This window comes from Protopterus annectens, chromosome 5.part0 (assembly GCF_019279795.1).
Source record: "Protopterus annectens isolate FY-2018-M chromosome 5.part0, PAN1.0, whole genome shotgun sequence".
NCBI lineage: Eukaryota > Metazoa > Chordata > Ceratodontiformes > Protopteridae > Protopterus > Protopterus annectens.
The window spans coordinates 1085563346-1085580845 of NC_056735.1; the positions used below are offsets into that span (position 1 = coordinate 1085563346).

The 17500-nt window shown below is 41.6% G+C and overlaps 1 protein-coding gene across 1 annotated transcript in view; it reads right to left on the bottom strand.

Annotated features, from left to right (window-relative positions):
• LOC122801535 (interleukin-1 receptor type 2-like) overlaps positions 1-17500 on the bottom strand; it is a 311639-nt gene that overhangs the window by 218827 nt on the left and 75312 nt on the right. Inside the window, exon 4 of the mRNA XM_044070956.1 lies at positions 6973-7150. Within this exon, the coding sequence (XP_043926891.1) occupies positions 6973-7150 (178 nt within the window). The remainder of the gene's footprint in view (positions 1-6972; positions 7151-17500) is intronic.

A 17500-nucleotide genomic window follows, 5' to 3' on the forward strand; every position in this document is an offset into this window, starting at 1 on the left:
TACCCAATAGAACCAAGACACTCTCCTCAAAAAAATGGAAGCCAATCTGGTGGTCCCCTGCCATAAACAAACTCTACAACAGAAGGAGGAAACTGATGCAGAATAAGGTAAGTCACAAGACTGGAAAAACACCCTTATCAGCCTCAACAAAAGGTTGAGATCCCTCATCAAATCCATCCTCTAAAGCTAGCTATGAAAACCGAATTGCAGCAGATAGTAAAGACAAAAACAAGGCCTTCTATAGTTATGTAAAGAATCTCCAAGGCAATACCCAGATTTGCTCTGAGCTACTGCACAATGGTACCTCCTATACCGAGCCAACAGATATTGCCAATATACTGGCCGACAGATTCAGTGCTAACTTTACCCCTCTCCCCCCCTCAAAGGACCAATCACAATACCAGTAGATTGCTAGGCACCCAGTATTATTGCTGCACAGGTTAAAACAGCACTGTCCAAGGCCAAGAATGCAACTTCTATGGGACCTGACAATATCCCTGGCTGTGTTGTATATGAACTACAGAGTGAACTGGCACCTCACCTGTGTGCCCTGTTCAATCACTGCTTCACCTCAGGCTTTATCACTACCAAATGGTGCACTGCTACAGTCATCCATTTCCACAAAGGTGGAGCGACTACAGACCCCTTGAATTATCACCCCATTAGCCTGACAAGTCTGATATGCAAAGCTATGGAATGCATCATCATGGAGTTAATAAACAACGATATAGGGAATCTCCAAACTCTGGATCCTACACAGTTTGGTTTTGTGAAGGGTAGATCATGCCTGCTCAACCTGGTCAACTTCTTTGAATCAGTCACCAGAGCTGTGGATGAAGGCAAGGTGGTTTATACAGCCTACCTTCATCTGGCCAAGGCCTTTGATACCATCCCCCACTCAGGAATCATAGAAAAACTCACTAAGCTAGACATCAACCCCTATATCACTACGTGGGTTGCAAACTGGTTCACAGATAGAACACACAGTATGAAAGTAGCTGACTCCAAGTCAGACTGCCGACTAGTCACGAGTGGAGTCCCACAGGGTTCGGTCCTGGGTCCTCTCCTGTTTGGTATCTACTTCTCTGAATTCCAGGCCAACATGAAGGGACTCTGGCTGACAAAGTTCACAGATGATTGCAAGTTGGGAGCTATTATTAACTCCCCAGGTGATGTTGACATCCTACAGAAAGGCCTCAATGAGACCAATGAATGGTGTCAGAACCATGGCCTTAAGCTCAATGCCAAAAAATGTGTCATCATCCCCCTTGGGAAAAACTCAGTTCCCTTGAATTACCACATTGATGGTAGTCCACTGAACACAGAAGATGTTATAAGAGATCTGGTAACACAGGTTGACAGCAACCTCTCTTTTGACCACCATGTTGCCACTGTGGTCAGAAAGTCCTTCTATGTGGCATATCTCATTACTAAGGGTTTTGCATCCAGGAAGAAAGAGGTCATTGTCTCCCTCTACTCTTCCCTCATTAGGCCAGTTATCGAGTACAATGCCCCATTTGGCATGTACCTCACTAGACACCTGCAATAACTGGAGAGGCTGCAAAAGTATCTCACAAAGAGGATCCTAGGTCTTAAACACTTATCCTATATGGACAGACTAAAAAAACTCCATCTATTCTCTGTATCATATCGCCTACTTAGAGGCGATCTCTGCTTGGCTTACAAAGCCATATCTGACCCAGCTCTGTTAGAAATGCTACATCTAAAGAAATCCCAATTCCTCTACACCACATGCTCCAGAGACCTCAACTTCATTACCACAATCAACAGAACATGCTGGAGGGACAGGTTCCTCACACAGAGACTGCCCATGCTATGGAATAGACTTCCCATACATGTCATGCAGAGCACTTCGCTGGCCCTCTTCAAGATAAATCTTGATGAGTGGATGGGAAATAGAAAATTCACCCTGGGGATCACTCCAGTGGCTCTACTCAACAGAGGCACTGGGAACTAAGGATGGGTAGCAAGATTCCAGGGTAATCCTATGGCTAGGCTTGTAAAGGCTCCAGGGCCATTAGCCTAGTACACACCTATGAACCTATGTACCTTGCCAAGAAGTTTATAGCAAGTGATGTCCAGAGGTGCATGTAGGGATTATATGAACATATTCACCATGTGAGAGGTCCTAGCTATGGCATGTTGCACTACATGATACATATGTTAGGGCATGCCCACTTGCCCACCTGTTGCTTTCCCCACAGACATCTGTGGTGGAAGACTGAAGTTCCAATCGAATGTCTAGTCTTCCACCAGGTATAAGGAACTGGTAAGTCCATTTCAGGCAGTGATGCCAGGAAGTCCTCCATGTCTGTGAAGGTGTTCTGTGGAGGTGGACCCCATCTATGATCATCCTCTCCTGTACAAGAACAGTTGCTTTGTTGCAGGTATGGTGGATCATGTCAGTGTGACCCTACAGTGCACTAGAAGTGGACTTCTGTTATGGCCACTTGCAGCATTTACATCCTCAACAAGGTCCCACCACAAACATTTGATGAAAGGATTGGTCTGTCTTGCTAGTTAGGAAGATCTACAAACTGTGTTCATGTAGAGCCTGCGATAAGATGTCTCTGCCTTGGAGAACTTCTCCACTTGTTTGCTCTCCTTAGGAGCCATCTCAATATATAAATTTGCACATATACATATGGGAGGTGAATGACCACTGATATCTGCTGCATCTACAATATACCCCCTACCAGTTGTTCAAAGTGAGAACAGATTGTGCAACACATGATACACCCAGAGGTGCAGATTGCATCCTGAGGTCAATGCTGTAAGACAGCTGCCTGTACCTGCTCACATATGTTTCTCCACCACACCATCCATTATGTACTAGATAAATCTACTATGGCTGTGCGTGTGTGTGTGTGTGTGTGTGTGTGTGTGTGTGTGTGTGTGTGTGTGTGTGTGTGTGTGTGTGTGTGTGTGTGGATGGCATTGCATCAGTACATGTGATCCATACAGCATACTCCAATTCCATCCCACCTTTGGCATTATCCATTCATCTAGGTGACTACTGTTGTATTCACCATTACCCAGGTTATTTTCCTGTCAGTGGTCTACAATACATGTTACCTTTGTTTCTGTCTGCATGTTGCTGTTCACTGACCCCCCCCCCAAAAAAAATAAAGTTCAAACACAAAACAAGTATAGTAGCAACATTGTCACTGTCCATTGCTGTGTCACTCCAACCTTTTTAAACATTCAACACAATAAGATGATGCGGGGCACTGCAAGGCATTCTTGAGTATGTCAAAAGCCACACCAAAGGGGCTCCAGAGGTAATTTGGTACAGCTTGATGTCATTAAGACAAACACTCCCCCCAATAGTGCATGATTCAGAAGCAGTATAGTTAAGCCCATATAACTGGCATGCCTGACCTTACCACTACCATTGCAACTGCCTGTAAATTACATTTCCCATGATCAGTCTAATACCCACCATTGCAGCATCCCCTGTGATCCTCACACAACTGTCTATATGTGGCTTTGGAGCTCCCACAAATCAGATATACATATACTCACACACACACGTACATACACACATGTACATACACACAAACACACACACACACACACACACACACACACACACACACACACACACACACACACACACACACACACACATGCGCACGTGCTCGCGCGCGCACATGCAGACACATTTAGGAAGTCATATTTCCCCCTGCATATGACGAGTGTCCCATCAACAACTCAAAGGTACATCATTCTACAATTTCTAAAACACCCCGTAAATATACCCTGAAGCTCAATTACAAAGTCTCCAGTGGCCTTGCCCATTTCAACAGGAAGATGATGGGCAAGCCCCTCCTACAAAAATAGCAAAGTATATGCTTTCATCATCTCACTATCGCCTATAGATTTGTCACATTAGCTGTAACTTTGTGTGTCCTGTCTGAGTATAATCATCAGCCTTGACTACTTTTACTTACTTAGGTCACAGAATTCAGTAGTGTATGAGTACTGCAATGGCCACAACTTTTTTGAATGTGCAATTTCAGGGCTCATATCATTGTTAATTATGCTAATGGGGCAATTAAGGTCAACAGTCCTGGAAATAAACATTTTATGCAATGTATACTAGACCAAAATGTGCAGTGAGGCTTATACCTAAAAGTGAAATGGACGAGTGACTAGGTGGATCACTGACCCCTGGGGACATGGGTGTGTTAAGCCATGTTATAATCCCTAGAGGTGTTTTAGTGCAATAGTGCAGGAAGATGTAGCTTGTATAGGCTACAAAAAATCAGACTATTATGTCTTTCACACCACAAACACCACCCTGGCAAGACTTTCATTTATATGGCAAGCCTTGCACATTGTTTCACAACATTTCTGCCGTTAATGCAAATTATATGATTGCCATTTTCCTCAGGGTTGTGACCTGTGAAGTGGCCATGGCATCAGACAGTGCTGAATGTGGCAGGACTGCCAGGTGATACTGGAAAGCAAAGATCTTCTTGATTTTCTGTAGAGACCTCCTAAAGTCCTGCTTTTATAGGGTCCCCAGTACATGATGGATGTCTGGCAATGCCTTGCCAGAGCAGGTAATGATGCCATGGGCATCACCCACACTGGTGATCAGTACATGCATCACTTCAGCAACCTGAAGAGGTGCTATCATGACCTTCTTTGCCAAAGGAGAGAGGTAGTTAGGAAAAGCACTTCAGAGTTTTACAGTAAGTACTCACTACAGGTGAATTCTACTGTTATGTAATCTGACCTGGTAAGACATATATAGGGCATTTAATTCATGAATATTTTCTTTTTATGTTTATCAGCTGCTAAGGAGATGCAGAAGAATAGGGTCACATGTCAAATGTGTATGGAAAGGATCTCCAGGTGCAGGTGCACCTATATAACAGTGATGTTATACCTGCACATATTTTACATACCAACAAAACTGCTTATTGTTAGAGTGTTGGTAGTAGTAGAAAGCATTTATACTGCTATTATATGTCACCTGGCACACATATTACATATAATAAAGGCTAAGGTTCTCTCCCAACCATCCTACCCATGGGGAGTATGAATAAAGTCAGGATACAGATCAATAGCCTGCCATTGGGTGTCCCATTAGCACACAACATGTCACACTCTGTATTACACATGTGTTTTCCCTGCCTGCATCTATATATTTGTTGACATAGTCCTGCCTTCTATATAGGGTCCACTGATCTACTTACCTTGCATTATGCATAGCCTTTTCAAGCACCTGCCAGTGCCAGTTATAACTAGCATACCAGGTCCATGCTGCAGAGGTGTATTGTTTATTGGTGACTAGCATATGCAGGCACTGTCCAGTAGGTGAGGTCCCACACCTCATAGTATGTCCCTTGGGCACACAATGTGGCATCAGAAATGTCACAGACCATCTCCCATAGCTCGTGCTATCTCTCATTTCAACACATTCACTGTTCACTTGACATACACACACACAGGGGACTGCTTAGGTACCATGCCACCATGCACTTTGTGGTGCACTGCACACAATAGTATTCTTTGATCTGCCAGGAGTTATTGCCTAAATAGGCAATGCTCACCTAATAACAGTTCACTCCTCCAGATACCTTTATGTTAAACAGTGGTACACACTACTGCCAATTTCTTCTCTGTAGAGTCGCTTCCTTATTTCTTTGTTATGTTCCTATTTTATGCAGTATGAGCCAAAGCTGTGGCTTCAATGTGACAGTGATCACCTGACTATCAACTTGTCATGCCATCCCTAGCTAGGTCCCCAGCTGCTACCAGGTCTTGATGATGTAGGTTTTTCAGCAGGAGGCCACCTGAAGGGTTCTGTGCTGACCTCAAATGGTCTGTCATTGGTGGGAGGGAGGGGAGTAGAGGCTGTCCATTAGGGGATACCACTGGTGTTTCTTGATATTTAAAAAGGCAGAAGTTAGAGGATGAGGTGATGGCGCTAATAGACCAAAAGCTTTACACCTCTACTGGCAGCCCAGAGTACATCTTTCTGTGACTTGCTGAGATGCACTGCTGCCTGGCAATGCCATTGAGCCACCAATAGCTAGGACCAGCCAGTAGGACAGTCATCAAGGTGACTGATCTCTGGCTGGAAGCAGCAGTGAGCAGCTCAACAGTCACCTGTCATCCAACCCTGTCCCCATTCATGGTCTTCCCCACCCTCCCTAGTTTGTAGTTCGGTCCTCCTCATCAACCCTTCTTTCTGTCTGTCTGTGCCTCTTCTTTGGGTTCCACACAGTTTTTGTCAGCACCTCCCCTGTTTCTTTTTTCCTTTCTTTTGTGCTTGTTTATCTGCCCCTTCTATCATCCCTATACAGTCTTTCCTACCCATACCATCACTTTACTACTTTCCACCTCAACCTTTCTTAGAACAATGGGCATCTGTTCCACAGATATATATCTTTGATCCCCCACCCCTCATTCCAGTCTTATCTTACACCTGTCTTTCTGTGTATTTCTCTGCTTGCTCTTCCCCATTCTGACTGTCACATACAGCTATTTCCTTCCCATTTGTAATAATAAATGGGTAGGGACTTTGCTGTGCTTCCCTTACTAGGCTGTCAGGAGTGATCAAAGTGACATGTTATTGGGCATGTGAATGAATGTCACTGTCGGCATACTGCATGCACTATACTGGGCTCATTAATTCACATCACCATTATCACACAATGCCAGTCTTTAAGTGACATGTGGGGTTTTCATCAGTGCATTCATTTATCCCTGTTTCATTGTTAGCACATTTTCTGAAACTTAACTTAGTGATGGTCTTTTACAATTGATACATTTTAAACAGGATGACAAACTACATTGTTTTATGGGTGTCTTGTCTGCCTGTGTCTAAGTGCGTGCTTATCTATATATATATATATATATATATATATATATATATATATATTTGTGTGTGTGTGTGTATGAAAAAACGCATCTTTAAATAAGAAATGTTTTTACCTTTTTCCATTTTAGATCTAGGATTTGGCTGCTGGCAAATTCATCCAGATCAGGACAGACTATTTTTCCTGTTGCTGTCAGAGATGCAGTTTGTTCATATGCAAGATCTTTACCAGTGCGAGGATTTCTTTCATAAACTATTAATGACATGGATACTTCAATGCAGAATGATGAATTTCTGTACAAGAAATATATAGAGAGAAATAAAATACTGCAGCATGCAAAACTACACACATTTTATTCAGGTATTGTAGATTATAATTTTTACATCTCATAATACTTCCCTCAACAATGCAAAAGTTTCTAAGTATCTCCAGCATCAACCCTTCACTATATAAATCAGCCATACATTAAAAACAAAAATGTAATCTCAGCTCACTTACTAAAGTTAATAAAACTTCACCTATTCACCACAAAAAATAAATAAATACAAATATACAAACAAACACACATACATAAAATAAGTGCACAGTAGAAATCATTAGACATAAAAAGAGCCCATACAATAATAGCACACTTCACAATTACTTCAAATAAATAAATACATATATACATACATACATACACACATCCATAAACAATTACGTTGAAAAAACTAATGCTGCAAGCTTACAGGTTACACAGAAGCTACAGGTATGATATCTTGTAAACCAAAAGTAGCACATCACAATAAAAACCCATAAAAAATATACTGAGAGTACCTAGACCTCCAGTAATTATAAAATGTGTAAGGACAAAAATAGAACTAGGAAAGGTTACATAAAACACAATGAAGTAAAAGTAGTTTAAAAAAAGAAAAATTAAACTTGTAGCATCTGATCATCAACTATCTTTGCCTGAAGATCCATTGACACACAAAAATTTAACACCCACACATATAGACAGGGTATTAAAACAAAACGTCCTCACTCATTACAAGCGCAAAACAAAAATAGACAAGTGTGATCCTGAACATCTGTGCTTTTTGAGGTTTCCCTTACATTTTGCAGACAAAACAAAAAACACCCATAAACCAATTTGCATTATGTTCATCACACATTTTCATCCCATATGTCTTCCCATAATGTATTCTACTGCAGTTCTGTTCCAAAGGGTAATTTCCTAAGGTTGTTCTGTCAACTGGAAAAAATGACATTTTGAATAGAATTTCATATTGGTGAATTAAGATGATTGTGTTTCAAATGTTAGGCAAACATATAAAAGAAAGAAAGAAAAGTTACACACACACACACACACACACACACACACACACACACACACACACACACACACACACACACACACACACATACAAACATGTGTGCACCCACATCTGATAAACTGAATGCAATTTGGTAACTACCAGTTTCAAAAGTATTAATGTAAAATAAACAATGCACACATTTTTCTCAACACCATAATGAATGTACAGACGTATGATAAAAATCCATATCAATATGCATTAGACGAATAACTAATAACATTTCCTGAAAAGTATACAAATAGTATTTTGCACCTTTTCAAAATATTTAAAGTATATTTTCATAAAACAGCCAACAAACAACAAATAGGCTACATTCAAAATTTGGCACAAAAAGGTTAATTTATTAAGCAAGCAATAATGCCCAGGGTATGTGTTATTGCGCAAAAGTGGAGGGCCTCTACACACCAGACAAGGCATTATTTACACAATAACACATACCCTGGAGGCCATTACTGTGCTTACTGTATGGGCTATCTATTTGTGTTTTTTTTAATTATATATATATATATATATATATATATATATATATATATATGTGTGTGTGTGTGTGTGTGTGTGTGTATATATATATATATGTGTGTGTGTGTGTGTGTGTGTGTGTGTGTGTGTGTGTGTGTGTGTGTGTGTGTGTGTGTGTGTGTGTATATATATATATATATATATATATATATATATATATATATATATATATATATATATATATATTTCATTTTGATGCAGTTCCTCCCCCTACCATTTCAAACTTACTATAGTATATGCTGGCAAATCATTAAGGGTTGAAGTCACCAAATAATGAGTTACATTTGAGTTTCAGACTTCATCAGAGCTCTCAACTAATCAGGGAAAAATCCAGAAGTAATCAGGGGTACTTTTATAATTTTAGTCCTATTAAACTGAGACATTGACAGAATAAGGGAATGTGAAATAATAAACATTTTCTGAAGAAAAAGTCTGAGCAACAGATTTAATAAACTCTGTGTAGGAATAGTATAAGTTCTACATGGAGTGTACTGTGGGCGTGTCTATGGCTCCCCCTCGGCACCACGCCTTGCTTATTAATGAAGGTGCACTACTAAGAGACAGCTGTGTAACACGGTTACAGAATCAGCTTAGGGGGTGTGTTACTTATTGCACTGTTAAAGTGCTGGATGGCACTTAAATAATAAACACATTTAAATATTTTTTTTTGTGTATGTTTGAGCTGTGCTGCAGGGAGCTTAGCAATAGACATGTGCCAGGCATCTAAAAATTGAAACTGGATATATTTAATTATTTAGGAAAGGTCAAATTTAAGCATAGCTAAGTGGGGTTGCATGGTGCAGTGCTCAGCAGTGCTTAAATGTAACTGAAAGGTATATAGAAATGTATAGCTGTAATTACCATATCCTTGGTAGCTGAATGGTTAGACTCACAGCCTTGTGTGCAGTATGTGCATGGTTTGAATACAGAGACAGGCCATTCAGCTTTTACATGTAATAGGAAAATGTTATAAAAATATATTTTTTTAATTATGTGTACATTGACATTTGTTAACCAGGTTAGTCCAGCTGGACCAGAAGTCCATTTTCAGTGGAGACCCGAGGATAAAAGCCCCACTCAAAGATAATGTAATTAAAATGCATAATGTTAGGAGATATAAAGTAAAATAGATAAACATAATAATAAAGTATCATTAATGAACAATTAATTTCAATATATATATTTTTTATTTTTTAAAAAAAAATCTGGTTTGCCCGTAGCTAAGTTCTGCTAAGCATTGCTAAGCCAAGCCAAGCAATGTATAAATAGGACCCATTTTAGCAGTACTTAGCAACACGCAGCTCTACTTAGCTGGTTTGGGCATTGCTATGCATTTGCCAGTTTAAGCACTGCTCAGCTAAACTTAGCAGGTTTGCACAGTGCTAAGCTTCACTTAGCATTTTTTAAAATGGTCCAATGGCAGGAAAGGCCAAGAAAACAGCCTTATTTAAGCTGAACAGGTGGGGATACAGCCAGAACCTGTTGGAGATTGATCTGTGCAGGAGCTATGGCAGGAGTTGGAGAGGGTGCATGCTTCTGAGTGCAGCGGTGGGGCATGTTGGAGTTCAGGGTCATGGTTGGGCTCCTCGTAAAAGACCATGACATTCAGCTGCTACATGGCCAGTACCAGAGGTCCGAATACAAATCAGAGGCCTGGGACCTGCTAGTATGTGACCTCACCACTGCAACTGGCATCCCCTGCACTGATGAGCAGGTGCGTCACCAGTATAATGACCTGAAGCGTAGGAAGGGGGAATTCTTGGTCCAGTGGATCCAAGATGCTTGGGATGACAATGTCCCACAAGTTTGTAAGTATAGGAAGCATTGATTTACCAACGTTTAGTATGAATATCTGATAGACAGGTACGCAGCTGCAGAAGAGAGAGTTTTCATCCTGGAGGCCCATGCAGGTTGCCTGATCTGGCAAGGTTGCACCGAGACTGTGGTGAGTACAGATATATCCTGCAATATATAGTAATATAATTAAGAAAGAGTACAGTAGTAGCTGCCAGTAGGTATATTCTGTTTTGAGTGTACTGCAATGAATGTGTTCATAGACTTGGAGTGATATAAGTGAGTAATGCCAGGTACAGTTCAATATACATGAAAGCATGAAACCTGATAATGTTAAGGAAAGCGATTTACTACTGCATTAATAATGTTAAGGAATAACAAGTGTATACCGTATTAATAATGATGTTCTGGTACAACTGGATTCATAATGTGAAGGGAATAAGTCATCTGATTTCATATTTTTAGGAAATAAAGTACACCTACAGTCAGAATTGTTATGGAAATAAAGTTAGTAATGCATACATTGTGGAATAATAGCTGTCTTTCAATGCCTGTATTATGTAAAGTGTTCATCAACAAAAAGACTGTTAACTGTTTCATATCACCCTCAATAAAGGTTAGTTGTGCCAAATGTTGTGTGTATTTTGGGCTGTTGGTCAAGAAATTGAGTATTACAAATGCTGTGAAGTAAACATGGATATAATGCTATGAACTGACTGAAGGTTGGCTGATAAAGAAATGTTTTGCTAAGGTGTAGATGTGGAGTTATACTACAAGATATACTACATTATAATATTTGTTCTGCACTGTAAGATCTGAACCTTGAATAGTAATGTGTAAGGTAGTAAAGCATGTTTCCCTCAGGATTGTCTTGTGTTAACCTTTGCATTTCAGCTATATGCATTCCTGAACATAGTTATGCTGATGCAAGCAAGTATGAAACTGTAGTAGCCGTAGACTGCAAATATACCATTTGTAACTGTATATGGGGTCAGGTAGCCATCCCAGCACCACAATATGGTCTGTACACATCACACATATTCCCATCCACTAGGGGTTAAATGTGTACACCTGCATTTCAAGTAGTAATACACAGTTCGCCTACTATATCTGTCATGCATGCATCTCATGTGTGTGTTCACGTGCCACTGCAGTCTTGTGTGATGCTATACCTACATTATCAGGTCAGAATTTGTTACCAGGTGAGCTCTAAGCACATATCAGCCAATCAACACACATTAGTGGCTCAGTAGCTCAGTTTTCTAAATAATATGTATGTTGTTCATTTTTCCACACACAGACCGAGGTTTGAATCCAGGGACAAGTACTACTATATATTTATAGAAACAGACAAGTACTACTGAATATGTATAGAAACAGTTATGTATTGTTAACAGATGTTCTCCCCACAGGAACTACAGATAAATAAATTGTCTGCAGTAGTTGTTCCAATGGTATACTAATTTGTTTGTCCAGATGTACTAGTGTATAAACAGCATTGCTCAGCAAGGTGATACGATTTCATTAAATGAAATGTCCACAAGTACACTACTATTCCAAGTTAATAAGACAAATACAACTGTTTATTGCTGTTACAGTTGTATGACTGGCATGTCTGTGAATGTCTGCTGATAATCTAACCCCATGCCTGTCAAGGATGGCAGGATATGTGTAAACTCTCTGTACTATGCATGATACATGTCTCTCAGGTGTCACGCTGTCATGGACAGTGATCACTGTTGCCAAAACCCTTGGACACAGATTTAACATCCAGTCAAAGTCTGTCAGTAGCACACTCACACAGCATCAGTGCACAGCACACCTTTGTAGTCATATATGTTTCCCTTACATGTAATATTTCCCTGTAGTTGTATACCTGTAAGTGTTACAGCTTGGCCCATACTGTCCCATGTGGATAGCTTAAAAGGTATGTGTGTTCTTCAGAAGATATAGGGCACTTGTAGACATAAATGCGAGGGCAGACATGTAGAGTACAGAACAGTACTGCTGCAATACATATAAGCCTATGCTGTTGTTAATGGAATGTCTCTCTATCTCCCCAACCCTTACCTGCATCACAAATATTATTATTGTTATACTACAGGTATGGTTTCCATTTCACATATGTTGTTCTAAAAATCTTATGTTGGGTCTTGTGTTTTATTATTATTACATATTACAATGGTTGCATAGTAACATACCTTGTTGAAATATCAATGTTGTTGGTCTTTTGCCATAACTGTTACTGACATGCTGTTACATTACTGACTGCTATCCCATTTATTGTTGTGTTCTGTATGCTATGCAGTTTTATTGTTCTGGGTTAATTGAAACACCCATGCATGCTGTTATAACTAACATTTAAATGTTCTGTGCACGACTAACCTATACGCTTTGAAAAAACCTCAACATCATAGCATGAGTGAGTAGGCTGATACCTGTGGACTCACCTACCCCACCTCATCTGGCCATGGCACAGTGTCCCAGCACATTTGAGACCCAACCTGGAGCTGCATCCCCTGCTGGTCCTCCAGCACTCATGGGTCGAACCGCCTCAGGGGATGGGGCCCGTCCCCGCCCGGGTGTGGGCGCATAGAGGGAGTGGTCACCGAGAAACAGCTCCAAGGGATGGTGTGCAGGATTCTCCAGTGTGATATGGACAATCAGCTGCACAAGATCAAGGTCAGAGTGGTGCACCTGGAGGGGCAGGCCGGCCTCAGTGCTCAGACCACAGCACAGCCACCTTCAGAGCCATGAAGGAGCAGTGGTGACTGCCCATGGGTGGGGAGCTCAGTCCCACTGCTGCCATCTGGGGGTACCTGGTCCTCCAATTCCACAACACTCTCCCCATCCAAGGTCTTTACCCCCTCATGCGTAATACACCATACCTGTCTGCCATCTTGTCTGTCTTGTCTGACAAATGTCTTGTCTGGCAAATGCTACCTCTCCTACCCAACTTACCTTCCCACATGTACCTATATCCCTTCCCCAACATTCCACTGTTGCCTTAAAAAATAAATGGGCATCTGTCCCTCAAAAAATATCACCCCATACATAGCTCTCCATTTCGCCCACACCTATACTGCCATCATTCAATCATCACAGCAATTAATCAACAAAGTTATGTCACCCACACCCCTCCCTCTGGTATGTGAAACTCCAAATTCCAAATTGTCCACAACATGCACTGCTGAAGACATGGAGAGCTATGGTCCTTTCTTACACCCATCCTGCACATCCCTACCTGCCTTTATAATGTTTTTCTCCCTGCTTTTCCCCATTTCACCACTTTCCTATCACCTCATTTTTCTTTTCTTTTTTTGGAAATAGCACAGGTTTAAGCGGGGCTAAGTGCATCAAGCAAACCTGCTTAAAGCTGCTTTAATAACCTTCTGTCTTTCTGACACTGTTCTGCACATCAGCAAAATTGCCACACTGACAAGTCTCAAACTCAGGACTCTTCCAAGTATGGAGACAGAGCATTAGCCCACTAGGCCACTCAACTCAGAAGACTACCTGGTGATCCCATAAACTTATCCTGATTATAGTGATGCACATCAGAAAAATATAAAGCACTGCCAAGTTTCAAACCCAGGACCCTGTCAACTACAGAACAGTGCATTAGTCCAATAGCCACTCAGCTCTGAAGACTAACATGTGTTTCCATAAACTTATCCTGTTTATCAGTGTGCAGAGCAGAAAAATATTCAGCCCCTGCCAAGTTTCAGACCCAAGACCCTGTCAATTACAGCAGTGTGCATTAGCCCAATAGACCACTCAGCTTTGAATACTAACAGGTGTTCCCATAAACTTATCCTGATAATCAGTGATGCACAGGAGAAAAAAATACACAGTCCTACCAAGCTTCAAACCCATGACCCTGTCAACTACAGCACAGTGCATTATCCCACTAGGCCACTCAGCTCCGAGGAGCAACAGCTGTTTCCATAAACATATCCTTATTGCCAGTGATACACTGCTTGTACATATAATGAGAAAAATGATAACCTACTTGGGACTGTGATACAGACACCAAACCAGTACACAGACAAATAAATGCTGATGGATGTACGTGAGGCTTAGAATATCAGGTAGAGATGACAACAGCAGACTGTTGTAGAATGTCCACAGTTGTGCTGCTTACATTTGGCACACTTGTCACACAACCTATGCTGTGTGCTGATGTACTGGCAAGTCAGTATATATTGAGATTATGAAATCATGACAGACAGTTCAGTGTCACACATCATACACATTCAATCACACATGTTCATGCCAATCCTGTGTAACAGACAGTATGCATGCACATATGTCTTGCAAATATGCCTGCTATAGTAGTGACTCCGTAGCTCAATCTTTTACATTCTTAGCATGCTTAACATTTTTCCACCAACAGTCCTGGCTTCCTTTCTAGTGTATTGCATGTCAAGTACATGGTTGTCAGAACAACTAAATGACTGAGCCATGCAATTTTAAGCAGAACTCTTTTCTGCTACTGCAGTCACTGCCACCCATATTAGCACTTCAAAGGCCTGTAGTTGGGACACACTTCATAAATATGTATAGTTGTTTTAACTGTTGCCTACCACTCTCTGGATGGTACTATTACATAACATATGTAACAGAGGCACATGCCTCACCTGGACTATTATGGGTACCCCACCCTAGCTATGCTGTGACACCAGAGCTGACACTGCTCCCTCCCTCACATATACAGCTTGCTATCCCACAATGTGTTTGCAATTCCCAGTATGGCTCCTGGGCAGAGTGCAGCAGCTGCAGCATGCAACATATGCATCAGTATGTTCAGCTACCTGCTACAGACCTACCATACTTCCCAAACACCTAGAACAGGGAATCCACGCAACACCCATACATAAAGGGGGTAGGGAAGGAATGGTCAAGTGACAGGGACATGTGTCAAAGTCTTCCCCTACAAACATGCACAGCTGATAGACCAGTGGCTACTGCAGCAGCATGCATATGCTGATGCAAATGACGTATGACACTCACATCTGTCTCCTTACTGACCTCAACCCACATTGTTAAACATTAAACTGTCACATAATCAGAAAGCCTGTTCACAATGGCCAAACATAGCATGCAAAACTGTGGACATACATAAATACAAACCGTGAACAATATTTCAACCTACCCTCTGTGATGCTGTAGTCTCTCCAACTCAACAATGTCCTTCTCACAGGCCAGGAAAAGGGTCAAGGCCTATATGAAGGCCTCATATACAGCACTGTGTTGCCATGACTTTGGCTAATGAAAATGCAACCCAGTTGTTTTGAATGCAATTAACAAGTCTGAGCCACAGATGAGTGTACAGTCAATCAGCTGTTCATGAGCATGATCTATAAAAAGCAAGCTTCTGCCTATGGTACAGGTCTGTGACTTCTCTATGATGACAGACTATGCTATCCTAGCATTCTGCCACAGGATTTCAGCACATAAAGGAATACAGCAGTATACCAGGTATGTAATAGTAGTTCCCATGAAATCAGATGCAGTTGGGGGAAGCAGACATGGGAAACAGGGATTACAATAATAGAGCTCTGTGGTAAATATCCTGAAATTACATGTTGCTGTTAGTCAGCTGTCCAGCAGCTACAGGCTTCCCTTTTGGCTCTGTCTGCTGTGACATAGATCACAGCTCTAGTCCCTGAGTCCCCCAAGCAATGGTCAGCTCATGTACAAATGTGACTGGATTGTGTATTAGACAATAGTTACAGTCAGTAGTGGTGGATACAGCTGCCACATCACATGATCAACTGTCAGTCTGCTCCTCTCACTCTGTGAATGTCACACAGGCATAGTTCAAACATTGTCCAGGTATCCTTGACTTTCCTGACATACTCTGGCTAGCTCACTGTGTACTCAACACCTGTATATCATCACTTGAGCGCTATGATTAGCATACATGTTGACCTCCTACAGCAAGACAGCAGGTTATAGCCAGTAGTAGTAGGGGGGACACAGGCTCCACCTCAGCAACTGACTGTACATATTGAGCATGCAACATGAGGGAATGAATACAGTACCAGATATTAAAGTACCATAGCTGTTTTCTGAGGTGTCTGGCCTGTGACAACCAGATTCCCCACAGTCTGGAAACAACCATTACATATTGTCCAAATGTTTTCTAGACATCCACATTTGTCTGGCAGAGGATCCACATATATCAAGCACATGTAAACATTCTGCAAACATCTGTGTACTGCTGATGTTGGACACTCTGCAGTGCTGTCTGTAATTGTGTCACACAGATGTTGCTGGACTATCCCCATACACCTGTGGTACCACTCACCTACTTTTTGGATGGTGGATGTGTGACATTGTACTTGTATGTCACCCATAGGGGACACACCACAGTAGATGGCAGTGATGGAAGTGGACACATAACAACACAGTCCATCACAGCACACAGGGCCATAACTAGGATCATACAGCATTACTATGCTATTGGCCCTGAGGCCCTTACAAGCCTGGCCATTAGTTTATCCCCAACAGAATCATCAATCAGCACCTGTTGCCCCCTGACATTGAGGGACACAGGTGGGACCCCTGGGACAGATTTGTGGTATCCCATCCACTCGTCACCATTACACTTGATGAGATGGTACTCTGACATGTATGGGAAGTGTATTTCTGAGACAGGGCAGCCTCTGGAAGACAAACCTCTCTCTCCATCAGGTTTTGTTGATGCTGCATATCAGATTCAGGCCTGTTGTGCTGGTAATGTGCAAGGACTCACATATATGGGGCAGCTGTTGAAGGACAGGGTTCAACATTGCCTTGTAGGTGTGCCACAGCCATCCTCCGGCCAACTTGTCCGATACCGAGTGGGGCACTACTGATTAGAGGTTGTCTGCATGGACAGGTGTTGGAGGCCATGGATTACCTTTGTGGGTATTACCATGGCCTTTCCAGTTGGTGCAGATGTCTGGATAGGTACATATCAGATGG